Source organism: Drosophila subobscura, chromosome O (genome assembly GCF_008121235.1).
Source record: "Drosophila subobscura isolate 14011-0131.10 chromosome O, UCBerk_Dsub_1.0, whole genome shotgun sequence".
NCBI lineage: Eukaryota > Metazoa > Arthropoda > Insecta > Diptera > Drosophilidae > Drosophila > Drosophila subobscura.
Window position 1 is genome coordinate 11476654 of NC_048533.1, and position 18965 is coordinate 11495618.

At 45.2% G+C, this 18965-nt stretch overlaps 1 protein-coding gene across 34 annotated transcripts in view; it reads left to right on the plus strand.

Annotated features, from left to right (window-relative positions):
- The window catches only part of LOC117898571 (regulating synaptic membrane exocytosis protein 1), a 49345-nt gene that overhangs the window by 16500 nt on the left and 13880 nt on the right, over window positions 1-18965 (plus strand). For 15 of the 34 annotated variants that reach the window (XR_004649154.1, XR_004649155.1, XR_004649153.1 and 12 more), the window contains 10 exons: window positions 9416-10419; window positions 11777-12026; window positions 12173-12499; window positions 12885-13453; window positions 13517-13654; window positions 13714-13848; window positions 14422-14607; window positions 17063-17185; window positions 17954-18358; window positions 18425-18768. Coding sequence is in view for 30 of the 34 variants with exons in the window: in XM_034808071.1 (XP_034663962.1) it covers window positions 9416-10419; window positions 11777-12026; window positions 12173-12499; window positions 12885-13453; window positions 13517-13654; window positions 13714-13848; window positions 14422-14607; window positions 17063-17185; window positions 17954-18358; window positions 18425-18768 (3481 nt within the window). In the remaining 4 variants the exon portion in view is untranslated. Of the gene's footprint in view, window positions 1-4200; window positions 4230-4376; window positions 4407-8026; window positions 8098-9415; window positions 10420-11776; window positions 12027-12172; window positions 12500-12884; window positions 13454-13516; window positions 13655-13713; window positions 13849-14399; window positions 14608-17062; window positions 17186-17953; window positions 18359-18424; window positions 18769-18965 lie in introns of those variants that run through there. The other 19 variants (XM_034808089.1, XM_034808069.1, XM_034808082.1 and 16 more) reach the window with 14 other exon arrangements.

Sequence of the window (18965 nt, forward strand, 5' to 3'; positions counted from 1 at the left end):
GTGTGTCGGTGTGTCGGTGGGGTGTCCTGCCTTCCTTCTGCTCTTCATGTATTTTTTTTTTTGTGCTATGGTTTGAAAGATGCGACGGGGCGATGGTTGTCAAGTGCGAGATGCTGAGGCAAAATTTATTATCCTAATTAGAAAGTTTCTTGTTGGCACTTGCTGCTGCTGTTGCAGTTGCAACATCCACGCCTTGCCCCTGCTGTTCCTGCTGCGACAAGCGTCTTTGCTGTAGCGCCTACAAGTATGCAACATGCGGCGCTGGTGATTTAAATTTGTTCTATTTTTTTATTGCTGCACATTAGCGCGCAAGTTTCTGGCAAGCGTGTTGCACTTGCACTTGCTCCAGCCCCCAGCCCCAGAACTCCCTTGCCCAGCTGCTGTCATTTTCAATTTCCGCCCAGCAAACTAGCATATAATAATTATTGATTTCAACTTTGGCCTCACAGTATGCCACAGAGTGTGTGGCATGAAATTACGCGCACAAAAGTTGTATGACTCTGCTCTGTGCCCTGTCCCCTCCGTCCCTGTTCTTGATCTGTGTTTTTGGTGTGTGCAACCAGGCCGATAAGATGGCTCTGGGCATGGGTCCACCTGGTGGCGGTGGCAGCAAGTTGAGGGCCGCCAAGAGCTTATGTCTTCTCAGCGCTTGTAAATTACGAGTGTGGCAGTCAGTGTTGTGCAAAAACTTATGTCTGCTCAGTGTTGTAAATCAAAAGTCAGTGTTGCAGAATGATAATAACACAAGTAAATAAATTTCAAGAAAAAAGGAAGAGGAACAGAGCGTGGAGTGTGGGTGTGAATGCCACAGTCTGAGTGGGTGCTGAACTAGGGTACTGGGTGGAAGGGGAGTGCTGTGTGAAGTGCATCCACTACTTGCCTCAGTCTGAGTGGGTGTGTGGCGCGTGTGGGTGCACTCCTCTCGTAGGTGCTCGGTGCAGCTGCACTCAGGTGCCCAGGCCAGGGCAGCAAACTCACCATAGCCGCCGACACGCGCCTTCGCCAAAAAAAAAAACAAACTCAACACTTTGTTGCCAATTCACAATGCACGCGCCGTGCGGTGGCGGCTGGCGGATGGCAGTGGCAGCGGTGGCGGCCCCCAGACGTCATGCGTTGGAATGCGCTTTCCATCGGTCTTGGAAAATTCCCACACACAAAAGTGTCAGCAGCAGAGCGCATGCGCTGCCACCCGCTCGCCCCGCCACCCGCTCTCTCTTTTACACCTCTTACATGTTCCATGGCTTTTGGGGGTGGCAGCAGCAGCATAGCAATGACAGCAGCAGCAGCGGTCGCAGCAGCAGCTGATGTTCCTGTGGAAGCGCGCGTAAAACCAACAACAAATTTGTAGTTGAACTTGAGATTTTGTGTGCGGGCAAGTGTGTTGTGCATTGTTGTGCCGCGCGGAACCAGTTCTAGTTCTTTGGTTCGGAATTTAAGGCAAATTCTTGTGGGAAATTGTGTATATAAATAGGGGAGTAATGCGATAAATGGTTAAACAAATTGATGTCTCTTATTATTATTGAATAATAGGTTACTTTATGTACCATAATTAACCTTGTGATGCGATGATCTTGTACCCTAATTACCCTTAGTTATCCAATTTCTAAACTCATTCTTCAGGCACCCTCGCTAAGCTTTGTTTTATTGCATTTAAACCATTGATGTTTTATGGCCATCTAGTGCCAGTAATAATTATGATAAATAAACTCTACTCCTTCTAGTGTTGCAAATTACCTAAAAAAAACATTCTAACTATCTCTAGCCAACCCATTCCATGTGCAACTGCGTCACGTTTGTCATTTGGCTGTCGATTTATTGGACTTTAGACGCTAGACTCTTATTTCTACACACTTTATTGTGCTACTCCCTACTCCTTTCCTGTGTACTGTGCCGCCCCCCACAACCTGCCCACACGACGTCATTTCATTCAGTGCATTTTTTCGGGGTTTGCTGCTCTGTGCAGCGTCATGCTCTTTACTACGAAACAACAACTAATGCAAGTTGCTGCAACCCACAAACCATGCAAACCCAACACGCGCGCGCCTACGCTGCACCATCCCACACACCCACACCACGAAACACACACACATAGAGGGGGAGGACTGGAAAGCAAAGACAAACACGTTGCTTTTGGCACTGTTTTGCCTTGAAGGTGGTGGGGGCAATGGCAGGCGCAAAGACAAACACAACACGAATGGAGTCCAGTCTACCCGCTCCCCCCACCCAGTGGCAACCCGCTGACCCCAACGTGGGGCAGCAGCTGTCAATGTTATCGCTGCTGGCGTCGCAGTGGCCGCTGCAGTCGACGCTGACGTTGACTGTGGCTGTGGCAGGCAGCAGGCTGGCAGCGTTGGCCACGCGCTTAACTTTATTTTTAGTTCGGGACTGGAAGCGCCATGGGAAAGTGCCCCTAACGGTGGCGGCAGTAGCAGCAGCAGCAGCAATCGCGTTGTAACATTGTTATTGGAAAATGTGTTGTAGGCTCGCTCTCGCAACAGCAACAACAGCAACAACAACAAAAACAACAAACACAAAACGAAACCAAAACCGAAGCGAACCAAACGGCTGACTGAAAGTGAGACTGAGACACCGAGAGGCGCTCGAGAGGCGCCCGAGAGTAGGCGCAAGCAAGGGAAAGCTGCTGTAGGGAAAGCAGCAGGAAGCAGGCAGCAGCCAGCAGCCAGCAGGCAGCGTAAAAGCAAAAATTCCATTGAGATTTTTGTGCGAAATCGAAATGAAATTAGTTTTCGATGAACTTTAAAGGCGAGTAAACACCCACAGGCCGCAACGGACGCGCACACGCATGTGGCACGTGTGTGTTGTGTGGCAAAAAAACATCAAAATACTACAAAATACACACAGCGCGAGAAATGCAATAAAATATACAACAAAATAAAATAAAAGGTGTGCGAAAAAGTGTGCAAAAAGAAAGCGAAAGGCAAGGGGCAAAAGCGAATGGCAGATGCGAGAAAGGGAAAAGCCCTTCGCTGCTATTCCTGGTGTGAGTGCTCTGTGAAATTCTGTGATGAAAGTCGTGCTAAAAATAACCTTGGTGTAAAAGTTTTGTTGTAGCAGGAGGCGAGGAAGAGAGAAAGAAAGAAAACAGCCTGAAATATGCTACTCCTGGCTGCTGGCGAAGGAGTTTGAAGCGGGAAACGGTAAACGGGAAAGCGAAGTTCGTACGGCGTTAGCCCCCGGGAGAAATCTGTTTAACAAATTGCACTTAATTGGCCATGAGGCCACCGTGAATAATTGAGAGCTTTGGCATTGAGCAGCAGCAGCAGCGGCAGCAGCAGACAAGGCTAATTGGCTGCCACACAAATACATGCAACAACAACCAGCCAACATGCATGTAAAACCAATAAAAAAGAGTGTTACATTTGTCAACCACAAAAAATGATTTAAAATAAACTTAAACTTGAGTTTAAAAAAAAAAAGTGAAGAGAAAATCCAAGTGAAAAAGTGAAAATTAAATCCAAACCTCCAGAGGGAGAGAGAAAGTGATAAAAAAAAGGTAAACGCAACCTTGAAGCCGACTTTTGAATCTGTTTAATTGAGCGAAGAAAAAAAATACATATGAAGGGAAAGGCAAATATGCTGGCAAATCAGTCAATCGACGAGCAAATACACTGCGCAAATTGTGGCGCCCATTGGACGCTTTAGCATATGGCCAACACACACAGAGAGAACCATGGAAAAACCACCCACATATGAAGAACCTTCCTAAACACACACACACACACACACACACACTCGAAGGCAGACTAGTCAAGGCAGCGGCAGAGCCAGAGCCAGAAGGAAACTTAATATTATTGTTTTATTTCGCCAAAGGAAAATGCTCGCGATTTGTTTACTGTACTGCCACGCAATCGTGAGGGTGTGTGTCTTTTCCCAGGTTTACCCACCTGAGCTTTGAGTGCAGGTGTGTGTGTGTGTGTGTTTAGGTGTAGGCCTGCTGCTTACATGTCTCGCAATTTGTACAGCAAATTAGGCAACACTCCAGCAAAGAGCCAAATGTGAATGAAAACCCAAAGGAATAATAAATGGAATTCCAAGAATAAAATTCAAAGATTTAAACCGAAAAGATATTCAACCATAAAACAACTCAAAGGGAACCCAAAAAACCAACTCAAAAAGTAGACAAAAACCCAAATTCAAAAGAAAAGTAAACCAAAAATCAACCAAAAAGTTAAGCAAAGGCAAAAAGCAAAGCAAAAGCCGCGTTTAAGGTGAGTGTCTGTCGGTTGCAGTTAGTTGAACGCTTCTCCAGATTGCACCCACAACAACAACAAGTACAACAATAACTACAACAACCAAAAGAACAACAACTGCCACACACACTAACTAGAGTACAATCTACAACCCAACAGCACCCAACCAACCAACCACCCACTTACCACCCACAATCAGCCAACACCAAAAAATGCTTAGATAGCCAAAAAAACGGAATATTTAAATGCAAAATGCAAATAGATTAGCGCACAGAAAAAAGCTTATGGCGTACATACAAAAAATGTTACTGGTCCATGCCAAAAAATCTTAAAACCCTGCAGAAAAAAAAACAATCGAAACAACAGCAGCGGGGAACAACAGCAGGCGCATGGGGAATGGAAATCTTTAAAGGGTTTGTGGGGTTTATTCGAAGGGGAAATTTGATTGTGGAATGCTGCCATCCTAGGGATAGTATACCAAAAGGGAAGTGGTGTGATTAGGTGAAGAGTTATAATTTAATTGGTGTATAAGAATGAGTAAAAGTTGCCGAAAGCTTCTACTAGTCATTTAAGAACCTATTAAAGTACAGGAACTGTGAGCTAATATGGTTTGCACTTTACGGGACCGACTGTCAGCCCGTAAATAGTTTCTAGGCTTTGCAATTAATTTAAATTAAATGATATTCGTATAAGCTGTAGTGCCTAAGAATATGCCTAATAGATTTGCAACATACTTTTCAATTATCTTGAACGCATTTAGGTTGATCAGGCTGAAATGCTGGACCAAAAACAGAGCCTCAAAGTTATCCCACTAATGCAGTAGCTTCTACCCAACTAATACTAGCAAATACTCTCTCGCCCACTCCCTTTTCATAATTCTTTCCAATTATCTGCAACTCATTTAAATAAATAAGTGTGCAATGTTGTATACCCCTACAAACCACACTAACCAGACCAGCATTTAAGCGCAGCCTCGTTAGAGGGATCTAAATCTAACTAACTGTCTGTTTCGTCTCTCTCTCTAACTCACTCTCAGTCTTTCAGCCCAAATCCCATACGATTAGCTATAAAATGTATATGAAATGAATTACATTTTCGATTAAACACAGCAAATCAATAGACCTCCCAAATGAGTGGGAGGAAAACAGGATAAAGAGCAAATGAAAACCTAAAAAAAAAAGAACCATACAAAATGGCAACCACAACATCAACGCGAAATGTGTCGCATATGGGCTGTGACCAGGCTGTGAATAAGTAAATATAGACCGCATTTGTGGCTGCTTACGGATACGGATATACGGGAGGGAGTACACCAATACGAGTGTGTGTTTTTGTGTGTGTGAGTGAGTGTTTGACTATTTTAAAATGTGACCAACTGGCGAGTTGCGTGGCGTGGCGAGGCGTAGCGGCGTGGAATGTCGTGGGGAGGGGGAATGGGATGAATTTAATTAAAACGTTGACCAACACCAGTTGACGTTGACGTTGACGCTGTTGTGTGTTGTGTTTCCCTGTTGCTGCTGTTGTTGCTTTTGTTCGTTTGCATGTGCAACTGTGCGTATGAGTGACATTAATGCGAACATTGAGGCCTGCCAGGAGAAGGAGATGTGAACGGAGGCCAAAGGCAAAGGCAAAGGACGCCAACGCATGTTGTGCGTGTGCGGAGCAGCTCCCCTTCACACACTCCCTCTCTGTCTGTCTCTCTCTGTCTCTCTTTAGGTGTCCCCCACCCTCTCTGTCTCTTTAGGTGTTTGTTTGTGTGTCTCCTCTTTGTGTATGTGTGTTTGTGTGTCGTCGTCCCTGCTGCTTCTAGGTGTGTGTGTGTGTTCTGCTCTATGTTTGTTTTTGTGGTTGTTTGTGTGTGCTATTTATGCGCCTGCGTCTGTCTGTGTGGGTGGATGTTTATGCGTGTGTGTGTGTGTGTGCGTTGGTTTAAAAATAGCACAAGCTACTGATGCTCCATGCTCCATGCTCCTACTTCCACTGCTGCCGATGATGATGATGATTTTAGTGTCCTTTTGCCAGCCCAACGCCCATTACACCTACATTCCCGCCACGAGCCACGCTCCTACACTCTCACCCCCGTCCCGTCCCCTCCCTGCCTTGGCCTGTCAGCCCAACTGGCTTGAATTTATGGCCAAAAATATAAAGCAGGAAGCAAGCGCACACACACATGCCACACACCAATGCAAAACTTTGTTTGATTTTTCGTCTGCGTTTTGTGTTGGTATTTGTTGTAATTGTTTTGCGATTGCACAATGCGCGATGATTGTGCAGAGAGTTTGCACAAAACTCAATGGGGCAAAGAAACCAGCAACAACAGCCATAGCGATAACCACAACAACAACAGCGACACCAATAAAATCAACAACAGAAACAGCAAAGAAGCAATTTGCAAACACCAACACCAAAAACAACTAGGGAAAAGAATGCCTACAGCAACAACTAAACCTACACCAACACGAACACCAATTACAACAACAACATAACCAATTACAACAACACCAGCACTAAGCGCATAGGCGTCTCGGTACAACAACAATAGCAAAGGTCGCCAAGGGACAGAAATTACCGTGTTTTTGTATACTTTATTGATTTTTGCTTTCTCCTTTTCTTAGTCTGCGCCTAGCACGGCTACCACCACCCTCACCTCCACCCCGTTGTTGCCTCTTGCTGCCCATCTCCCTCGTACTGCCCCCCCTTCTGTGTTGGGTCTCCGCCTGCAATTGTGCGTGTGGTTTTGCCACTCGCTTCCCAAAATAATTTACTTTACTGTTTTCTTTTTTGTCTCTTTGTTTTATTTTCTTACCTTCTTTTGTTTACATTGCTGTTGCTTTTGTTGTTTATTTGTGTACGTTTGTATGTAATTTTTGGTGTAGTTTCTCTTATTTTTTTGCTGTTTTGTTGATGGCCATTATGCGCACAATAAACGTTTTGTATCGTGACCAAAGTCAAATGAAAGTATGCCAGGGGTATGGCCCACAAACACAAGTGTATGTATGGTCTGTATGTATGTGCATGTGCGAATATTTCTGTTGGTGTGTGTGTTGGAAAAACTAGTTCTTTTTTGCACCCAAGGCGATTGTCTGAGTGGAGGTTTCGCTTTCGTGTGTCTGTGTGTGTGTTGTATGCAAGGGTGAGCATTTGTTTTTTCAAGAAAATTGTGGAAAATGCGTTCCTTGTCTACTTTTCAGGGGCAGCAGAACAAAAGACAAATATGTTGGGGAATTGTAAAATATTATTGAATTTTTGTGTAAATTAAGAAGCGGCTTGTAGGCAAACATTTAGTGAACTAGTTCATACAGCAGCAAGCACCTAGTGAACTAGTGCATACAGCAGCAAGCACCTAGTGAACTAGTTTCAGACAAGAACTAAAACTGACTACAAACACCTTGTCGTAGTTTAGTATTAGAATTGTAAGTAAGTTCAACCCTAAGCTACATTTAGTGTTCCCTTCCATTAATAGTTTACCTAAAGAACTAGCTCATTTAATGCTATCATTATTGGAACTAGTTTAAGTATTTAAAACACAAGTTTAAGTCTACTTAAATCACATTTACCTATCGTAATTTCACTTTTTGTGCTATTTTATTTTCATATGTGTGTTCTCCGCTCTTTCTTTCTATCTCTCTCTCTCTCTCTCTCCCCCGCTCTCTCTCTCTCTCTGTCCCTCAACCAAAAATATTGCCCGCCACAAAAACCACTATACTATAATGCAAAAAAAACTATGCCCCCTCCCTTTCTAAATGTACAAAAACTTTTCAAAAATTCAAAACAAATCAACAAAAAAATTCTACTAAAAAAACAAAACCAAATAGCAGGTAATTTTGGCGGCGTACAAGGTGTCCAAAAAGTTCTCTCGCCCGGCGATCTACAGATTCATGCAAATGTAAGCAAACAAGAAAAATATCTAAGAAAAAAAACCCAAAAAAACTGAAATTTGAATGTGTGTGTGTGTCTCTTGTTTATATATTTGAATATATTTATTTCTTATGAGTTGTTTCGATGTCCTACCACAACAAGAAAGCAAGGAATGTACAATGTTTGTTTCCGTATACGTTGTTTACTTTTTTCAAGCACTGTCGTCTACCCACAAACACTTTCTCTCACTTTCCTCTCACTTCTACCCACCACACACCACTCGCCCTAGAATATTTTTGAACTTGCAAATTGCATTTGTTTTTTCCATGATTATAATTATACCTATAATGATGATGTGCTCTGGTCTCTCTCTACCTCTAAATCATCACTTGATTTTGACTCTCTTATACACTCTCCTCTCTCTCTCTGTCTCTGTCTGTCTTTTCCAACACACAAAATCTTTTGGCTGTGAACACGTTAATTAAAGAGAACTTTGCCCCACACCACACAATATTTGTATACGTTTTCTGTGTACGTTTTATTTATCCTTTTTGACTTATTCTCTCTGTAAATGTGAACAAAAACCAAAAATGAAATCTCGAAAACAAAAAGAATACTTGGTGAAATAATTTGCATGGATATCGTAACGCTGTTTCCTCTGTTTCCTTCTAACAACAAAAAACCAGAAATGACACTGCTTAACACACACTCAAAACACACACAGTTGACACTGTCCAACCCAGTCATAGACCAACACAAAGTCATAGGCTATCCCTTGAGATTGATTCCTGCCCTTAAAGAATTAACTTAATGCTCTTGCAACTTTTAGCCAACACAGATAAGTATTTGAATCCCGAACCACTTTGAGCCAGGCACCCAAGAGTATAAACTAGAGCACAGTTCCCAGCCCCAGTCCAAGCAATTCCTTGGCACTTGTAGCTCTAAATTGTAGGTCTACTTATGATATTCATATACTTACTTAGCTTACTCATACATCTAACTAACTAAATATCTATCGAAAAAAAAACACCCAGAAACATGTCCCAGAATAAGTCTACAAACCCCCAACCCAACCCTCCGTTTAATTTACTTTCTATTTTTTGTACTTTATCAAAGTCATAATTTCGCAGTCAAGCAAACGACTTACATTTGATTTTTCAAACATATTTACTTACAATTCGAAAAGGACAACAAACCAAATACGCAGGCAAGCAGCGAAGAGTCCCCTGAAGGGCACCCAAACTTCACTATCTCTCTCTCTCGCCCTGTGTCCCTATTGAACCCTTAGAGCAATGAAACCCTTGTACACCTCTACATCATCATGATCATCTACTACCATTCTACAGGCGGGCGTCTACAGGTGCGCACCTCATTGGATCCCTGGCGCCAGCAGCGGAGCCTCAACGAGCGCGATCTATTGAGCACCAGTGCCGGCGGCACATCCAGTGATTACCGCCTGTTGGCCCACACCAGCCAGCGGCTGTACTCGTCGGCGGATCAGCGCGATCGCTACGAGCTGCAGCTGCAGCATCGCGATCGCGTGGAGCAGTATCCGCTGACCAGGACCGCGCGGCTGGACGTGCAGCAGCGCAACTCGCTGAATCGCACCAATCACGAGCGACAGTTCGTCGGCGGAGCGACGAGTGGCGGGGTGACTGGTGCTGCTGGCGCCTACCGACGTGCCCCGCCCTTGGCCGCAACCGGCGGCGGTGGCAGCAGCAGCAGTAGCACCAGCAGCAGCTACTATCCCCCACACAGCCAGGGCCAGTCCAAGCCACAGATTGTGATCGGTTCGGGTGCCTATGATCGAGGAGGCGTCATGTCCGCTGACCAGGGCGGCACCAGCTCGAGAGGCAGCCTGAGCAGGGAGCGCGCGCTGTTGGGCGGCAAAGGCTTGGGCGGTGGCGGTGGCAGCAGTTCCGTCAGCTCCACGGAGGCAGCCTACTGGGATGAGCCAGCGGGGGGCAGCACATCATCCTCATCGGCGGCCCAGGATTCGCGTCGCTTTACCGAGCGTAGAATAAAGAAAACAGTGCGCTTCGATGCTCACGAGGATGAGGCATCCATTATGGCCGGTGGCGGAATGATGGGCAGCGGATCGTTGCCACCGGTGACCACAATACTGCCTTCGACAGCGGTGGATGTGGGCTCGGCCACGCTGCTGACCAGCGGCAAGATGGGCGGCATGGGACAGGGACCACCACCCATGGAGGGGGCTAGTGCTGGTGACTGGGCACGATGGGAGGCCGAACGACAGGGCAGCCAGGACTCGGCGACCAAGGACTCGGGCATTGACACGAGCAGCACATTCACCAGCAGCGAGGACTCAAACCGCGGTGACGGGCCCAAGGTACAACCCCCAAAAGACGAAGATCCAAAAAAAAGGGGGAAGAAGCAAGAAACAGAACCAGAAATCCACCTCTCTCCAATTGCATTGTGTCTGTGTAGAGTCCTTCTCTGAGTGTGTACTCTCTCTTTTCTCTCTTCGTCTGTCTGTGTGTGGCCCAAACCCGAAGAACCAAACCGAAGTGAACCGAAGCGAACCGATCCAGCAACCTTTCTCTTTAACTTTCTCTCTGTTTGTTGTTCTTTGTCATGTCCCGAGCCCCCAAAAACGCATTTGTAGAGACGCCTTAGACCCAAAACCCCAAAACCCTAAGACCTTAACCCCAAATCCGTAATCCTTAAAGCGTAATATCATTTTTGGTTTGTACACAATCTGCGCGCTCTCTTCTACCTTAACTCTTGAGAATTTTCAGCCACAGAAACAGATAAAAAATCCAACAACAAAATACAACCAATTTTTGCATGTATTTTTTTGCATGGAAATCAAGCAACTCTCTCACACAAGCCAGAATCCGTATACTGCACGTACCTACCTTCCCTCTTTTGCATGAACTCTAAATGTTGTAACTGTTGACCAACACTGTTTTTCTTCACTCTAACCTATATCCAATAATATCGCTACACAACACTCCACCATAATGGGAGCAGTAAATAACTCTTGAAGCGTGTGTGTTCTCAAAATGTTAGGCATACAAAAACAAAAACATGAATGTCCAAAAACTGAACTAACTATCTTACACCACAAACTATACAAACTATCCTATCTACCTACATCTATGAGCTATGCCAAACTCTATTCGTAATTGAAAGTAGAAAATGTTTATCTAGTACTTAAGAAACGGACAAACGGGAATGAATGTAAACCGAAAAAAGAAAAACCAAACAGAAAACTGTACAAAATTGTTGCTTACTAATTGCTGTGTTATTCGTTTTCGTACGTTACCCAACTCTATGTGTAAGATTAATCAAAACTTTTTAGCGTGTAAGTCTTTCCAACTCTCTCTCTCTGTCTCTCTTTATAAGTATTATGTTTATGGTGCAAATCAATAACTAAAATTAATCATTTACTACTACTACTTCCTGCATACTGATGACGACACCCCCATCCACGATTATCCACCACCGTATCCACCACACGATCTATCGATAACGATAACAACAACAACAACAACCAAAAATCAATGCAAAATTGCCATTGCACGAAATATCATTCGTATATAATCCGTATAATCACAATCCAACCAAAAACCACCATCCACCAAAAACCACCCCGACCAACCACCAACCACCACTCCACCACCACTGTATCCACCACTCGTATCGTATCGTATATCGTATCAAATCGCTATATATATATATAGAATCCGGTGAATTGGCAAACATCCGCGGATAATACTCGCTTGATTGGGCACATGATATTACGTAAATACTATGATGGGGAAGATATATTAGGCTTAAAGGTCAACGGCGGCCAGCCCATCGGAGGAGGAGTAGGAGGAATAGGAGGAGGAGGAGTAATAGGAGGACCATTAGGAGGAGGTCCATGCGGTGCTATTGTGGAGAAGGTGAAACGCGGATCGGTGGCCGATCTAGAAGGCCGCATACGACCAGGTAACATTCCCCAAACAACATCTAAGCCATTCCTTACTCACTCACTCATACGACATTCTTTCTCTTTCTATCTCTCTCTCGCTCTCTGTGTATCGATCACACATCATCATTACACCACATCCAACAATCGATTTGTCATCGATCAGGCGACGAAATCATCGAGTGGAATGGCCGTAATTTGCACAACAAAAGCGCAGATGAGGTCTACGATATACTCGACGAGAGCCGCCTGGATGCGCAGGTGGAATTGATTGTCAGCCGTCTGATCAGTGGAAGTGGCGGCAGCAGTCAGAACGTCAGTCCCAGCAGTGCCTCCAACGCCCACGCCCACGCCCACACCAACAACAGCGGAAGCAGCAGCAACCTACCGCCGGTACGCCGCTCCTCGGCCAACTTTCCGCACAGCGGCCTGGCCAGCAGCATGGCAGGCAGTGCGGTGGTTAGCAGCGGCGGCCGATATCTACAGCGCAAAGGTACAAAGAAAAAATTCTGCATTTCTGAGTGTGTTTGTGTGTGTCTTTGTGTGTTTGAATCTCTGAATGTTTCTGATAAAGAGAAAGCTTGATGGGCGAAAGTTCTTGCTTAGATTATAACACTTGTACCTTGGTTGTGGGTGTCCTTAAAAATATAAAACAAATTGTCAGCGGTAAAACAGAAGGGCATGTCTTAAGCAAGGAAGATCTAGAGTTTCCTAGAGTCTTCGAGCAACTTGAACTACCATCAAACCATACACCAAACGAACGATACAAAAACCCCCCGACAGAAACCGCAACAGCAACTCGAACTTTAAAGGAAACCCAACAAATATTTCAACCACTGCTAATCATATTTTCATCATCATTGTATCCCTTATTGTAGCGCCCGCTGTTGAGGCCATTGAAATCCATCGTGATAAGCCGAGTGTTTTGATAACCTCACCCGGCTCACCGGATATTCACGTAACTGCAGCGGGCAACGGTGTACGGAGTCAACGTGGCGGCGCCTCGCAGCATATACAGCGCCTGGGAGCAAGCCACAGCACTCACAGCCACAGCAGCAGTGGGAGTGGCAGCGTCAGCGGCAGCAGCACCACCAGCAGCGTACACGCAGCGTCCAGCAGCATACAGGGCGTTGCACCCGTTGCCGTCGCCTCCGTGTCGAATTCTTCCTCCGCGCCGGGCGGAGGTCTGCACGGCACAACGACGGCGGGCCACCACCACCATCACCATTGCCATCAGCCATTGCCGCCCGCCCATTTGCATGGCAGCCCTCTGGGCATGGGGATGGGCAGTGGGGCGGGTACGACGACGCAACCGATACCGATCGAGGGGCGGCTGCAGCTGAAGCTCGGCTACGATCAGAATACACTTCAGCTGATTGTGACGCTGGTGTGTGCCACAGGCCTATCCCTGCGCCAGAGCGGAGCGGGCCGAAATCCCTATGCAAAAGTGAGTTAAATACTGAAAGTTCTCTAGAGATTGAAGCTTATGCTGTCGCCTGTCCATTTTCAGGTGTTCCTTCTGCCCGATCGTAGCCACAAGTCAAAGCGTCGTACCAAGACGGTAGGCACCACCTGCGAACCACGCTGGGCTCAGACATTTCTCTACTCGGGCCTGCGACGCTGTGATCTTAATGGACGACTGCTTGAGGTGAGTTACCAGCTACCAGTGGGTTTTCCATTGAATCTAATTCTCCTCTCTATTGCCAGGTGACGCTGTGGGACTATGTGCGGTATGGAGCCAACGATTTCATCGGCGAGGTGGTCATTGATCTGGCCCATCACATACTGGACGACGAGGCCGAATGGTATCAACTGCAGCCGCATCAGGACACCTCCTATCTCGTATGTCTTCGCCAGGCGTTTACGTTCCGTTCCATTTTCCGTTTGTATTTTCGGTTCCATTCCGTTGCGTTCTTGAGTGTGGTGTTGGTAAACGTAAAACTAAAACAAAAGAGAACTGAAACCCCCAAAAGGAAAATAATAGACTTTTAGAATGAAAGTTTGTGCGAGCGAAAAACTTAACACAAAAGTGAAAAACTATTTTCATTTTTTAGTTTTTTGTTTAATAATTTGTTTGTTGTTACATTGTTGTAAACTAGATGTAATTGTCCTAATACCCCCCGCCCCCCCGACCCTGCAGCAGCTGTGCCCGGTTTGAACAAAATTATTAACTCTCAGCATTTGCCATTATCTTTTCTTTTGTTGTGCACACACCACTATACACCTCCCACCCCCCCCAAAATCAACAACAACAACTACACTACAACAACAACAATCACCAACAAACACACGTGCGCTCCATCTCTCTCTCTCTCTCTGTCGTCGTTCCATTTTGTACCAAACATTTCGACGCAAAATTTATGACAACGACCACAACGCACCACCCAACCAATCCACCCACCTACCGATGTACAGTTACGTGACGAGGGCAGCGATGTGGACGGCCTGATACTGACACCGACAGATCATTTATCACCGCCGAGCACCATGTCGCGTATGAGCGACTCGGACACGACGTCCGACTGTGACATCGATGGAATGACGCCGGTGGCCAGCATCTCCTCGATGGGAAGCTCGGCCAGTCCGCCGCCCATGTTAGAGGTAAACAGCAAACAAACAACAACAACAACAGCCACAGCCAGAATAACAATAACAATAACAACAACAGCTACAACAATACACTGAAAAACCAAACCAAAAAAATAAGAATAAATCAAATTTATTATTTCTTATATATGTATGTATATAGTACACACACACACACACACATAATACACACGCGCACTTGGAAAAAAAAGATAAAGAAAAAAGGAAGATGAACAGCCAACAACAACAACAAAGAGAATGACAGCAACAAGAGTGAGGGAGCACCTCTCTTCACGCACACAGTCCATGGCTGGCAGCTTCCATTTCCACTTCCACTTTTGGTGGCACTTGAACAACAGAGCTCTGCTGCCACGCACACTAAGACATATGAACTTGCCCTCACACATACACACGCATAATGGCAGTTTGCTATTTTTTTTGTTTTTTTGTTCTGTTTCGTTATGCGAAAGCACAAAATAGCAACCATACTCTGGCTGAGGGTATGGGTTGAAGAGTAGCTTTAGATTACATTTAATTTGAATAGGAACAGATTTGCACTTCTGCTGCAATCTGCAGATATTTGTGGTCAGATGCTGCAGCAAATGTAGCTGTCAAGGATTTAGTTCTAGATAAAACTTTAAATGATTTAAAATTTAAGTACAATCAGGCCAGTATTTCGTAACTCATATAAAGAATTAGTCGTTCAAATATTTATCAGAAAAAGATACAGACTGAATCAACATTTAGTTTAATTACTTCTATACATCTTCCATTGATTGTGGATACTTCAACTATTTGGATGAATTGCATTAATCCAACTAAAAGCTTCACAAAATTATCAAATTTCGCAGTAGAGAAACTCAAACTGTATACTTTAATAGAGTTATATTTTTCTATAAAGATAAATCCTATAAAAATATTTCCTAATTTTTAAAGAGTTCTTCAACTAAACCCCCAGCAAAAAGAGTATCCAAACATCGTGTGTGTGCCGTGCGTTAACCTTTTTTTTATGCTTTCAATTTGTGTGCTTGACTTAAGTTTCGCTAGTTTATTATTATTATCTTTCTCTCTCTCTATGTGTGTGTGTGCCTTTTTTTCTAAGTGTATCTCACATATCCCACACATGCCACGAGCAGCAGTAGCATTCAGCCACAGACTCAGCCTCTTCAGTGAGGCCGGGAAACTGGCCATCCGACAAACGCACAGCAAAATGCCAAAAGACACACAAAGGAAACAGAGGCGCTGATATGACACGCATACACACAAACACACATTCAACCATCTGGCAACTGCTCCATCAAAGGACTCCATTGCTCGGTTCCAAGTTCCTGTTCCTGTCAGTTATCAGTTTGCATGCGACTGCAAATGCTACACACAGAGACACACCACAGAGACAGACACAGAAACAGAAACAGACTGAGATACAGCTACAGACACTTAACTGGTTCATGGTCAGGGACAGAATCAGAAACAGACGCTACACTCAGCGACAAGAACATGTTTATGGCCAAGAGACAAACCACGGGCGTTCTTACACTAACCAACAAATTGTACAAAAGTAATTTTTTTGTGTTTCATGTTTGTTTTTTTGTGTTTTCCGTTTTCAAGTCTAATTGGTGTCGTTGTTTGGTTGTGTGCGTGTGTTAAATTTTTCTCTCTCTCTTTCTCTACCATTTCAACGCTCTCTAACTCTAACTCTATACCATGAAAAACCGTTTCCAGTCCGCGTTTTGACCGCGTCTTTTCAGCTAAACGATAAACGATAAAAAAAACGATACTAAAAGTTGCATTTAAGATGATTGAAAGTCTAAGTCTAGTCTAAGAATGTTTTAAGTTAAGTTTAATGCGTGTAAAAACTTAAAAACTTGAGAACACATACTGCCCAAGGCAGATCGATCGCGATATAGATCTCGACCGCTGTCTCTCTCTATATACTCTATCTCAACTCACTCTACTCCACCCAATCTCAATCGAACTTCAATTGAAAAGCACTTGAAAACCGCTTATTGCATGCCTCTCTGTAGTTAAACGCTTTTGCCCATTCACCCATATCCACCATACTCGTACTCGTATATCCTTATTGCCTTCCTTTCGTGGCTTTCACCTTTTGTAGCTTTAAGTGTGTAGACTTGATATGTGTTGATTTGATGCAGAAAACAAAACCCACCAGAGATTATACCCCGAAACACAGACACAACCCAGAGGACACTCCCACACAAACACAATGTAATATACATAAATGATCCCACACATATATGTAAATCTCCTCCCCCATTGCTATTTGACTTTCCTCTCATTTTTGAACCATGTGTAAATTTCTTTATTATTCTACTCCTTCTTTTTCTCTCAACTCTCTCTAATGCTCACGATAAACCCACCTAAACCACCACACCCAAACCAAAACCTTTCGTCCCAACCAACCCATCCGTAATCCGTTTCCGCAATCTGTTTCCGTTCATCCATGATCCAGCTCGATCTAAACGAGCGTCGATCCAGACGCGACATGTCACCGCAGGGCCGCAAACGTGTGGCCGGAATGGTGGCCCGTGATTATCGCACTGTATCTGGCATTGGACAAAGTTATCACAATCAGGTTTGCACCTCCTAAGCTAAATTAACGACAAATCCATTGCAAACAAAATAAACAAGAACAGAACAGAACAAACAAAAATAAAAACACTTGCAAGTTAGCAGAGGATTCAGAGCGAAAACACCGCGGACACTTACTCGCGGACACTTCATGCTGATCAGAATAGATCCTAAACAGATCAGTCAAATCATCAAATATGTAGCCTAGCCATAGCCAAGTTCTGTTAGTTCGAATCACTGTCAACAATTAATGCACTTTTTGCTAATCTTTAACTCGAAACTACTAAACCATTTCTGCACCTTCATCGATCAGAACTCAGTCCTCCACATTTCTTGTTGAAGATTGAAGAGCAAGTGCGGCTTCTCTTTCGCGCTCTCTTCCGCTCTCTGTCTATCTCGCTCTCAATGTATTTTGATTAACAAACTTTTGTGCCTTTCTCTATCGCTCTCTAATCGTAATTCAGTATATCTACGTATATCCATTATATTATATACAATAATCAATGTTCCAGTAGAAGTTGCAGTAACCAACCAACAAAATACACTATCCACCATACACTCTCACACACAGTTTGTGCCACTAAAACCACTCAAAATCGAACCACTAACTCACTCTCACAAATGCCTAGTTTGTAAGCTCTAATCTGGGGAGGGATTTGTGGCAGGGTTATGGGAGTTGCCTCTTGGGGCATACTCTTTTTTCGGGGCTGCTTTCCTTGGAGCTGCACTAAACTTGACTCTACTTTCCATATGCCTTGCCTTGACACAACAGGCATCTGCCACGGGCTATTATCGACGCGGCGGCGGCGGTGGAATCGGTGGTAATGGTGTCGGTTCCACCTGCATCGGACCCGGTGGCATGAGCCTCAGTCAGCGCAGTCATTCGGCGGCACCCAACGACAGCTACCACAGCGGCGGTGTGGGCGGAGTGCCCACAGGTGGCCCAGGCTACGGCTATAGGAGTACCAGTCCACGCAGAGGCTCATTGTCGCCACCGGACGATCGGTACATAGACTATCCAGTGCTTCCAGTACACGGCTCACCCAACGCACCCTCCGTATATCCGGGCACGGGTCCGGGCATTGCAGCCACATCGGCCACACAGCAGCAGAGATTTCAGTCGCGCTCGGCCACAGCCACGCCGACAGGATCGCCAAAGAAGAGGCAACTGCCACAGGTAAGTGGCAACAGAGCACAGGGGCTTGGTGTAAGATCTAATCTGAATATCTCTTCTTTCTTTTAGGTTCCTCAGACCTCACGTAGCGCCATGCTGCGTGACCGACTGGGCCAGGACTTTGACGAGCGTCTGGCCTCGGGCAGTCGCTTTGGGCGGCATCGCACACGCCAGCCGCATCATCAGGCCACCTACCGCAGCACTGGCATGGGCGGCTGGGAGCGTCACTACACGGGCCTATCCGACAGCGATCTGCACTCGATGGACGCGCGTATGAGGCCGCGACACTCGCTGTCGCCGGACAAGGACTTTATGGGCGAGTTCGGTGACTCCGATATGGAGTCTGTGGTCAGTGTGACGTCCAGCGCGTTCTCCACGCAGTCGGAAAGGCCGCGCACCTCGCGGGGACTCAGGTGAGTGGCACCAGCACCGCGTTCGCTTCGTTTTAGACAAACAAAATAAAGCTTAAGCCAAGCTAAAAGCAACGCTGCCAAAATTATGCTGAAAATTTCCGCTCTGGGCCACGAACACACGAATTGGCCACATTCTCTTGTTTCTGTTTATACTTTTGTGGAGTAGAAGAGCTACCAGCTATATGCAAAATCCAAAA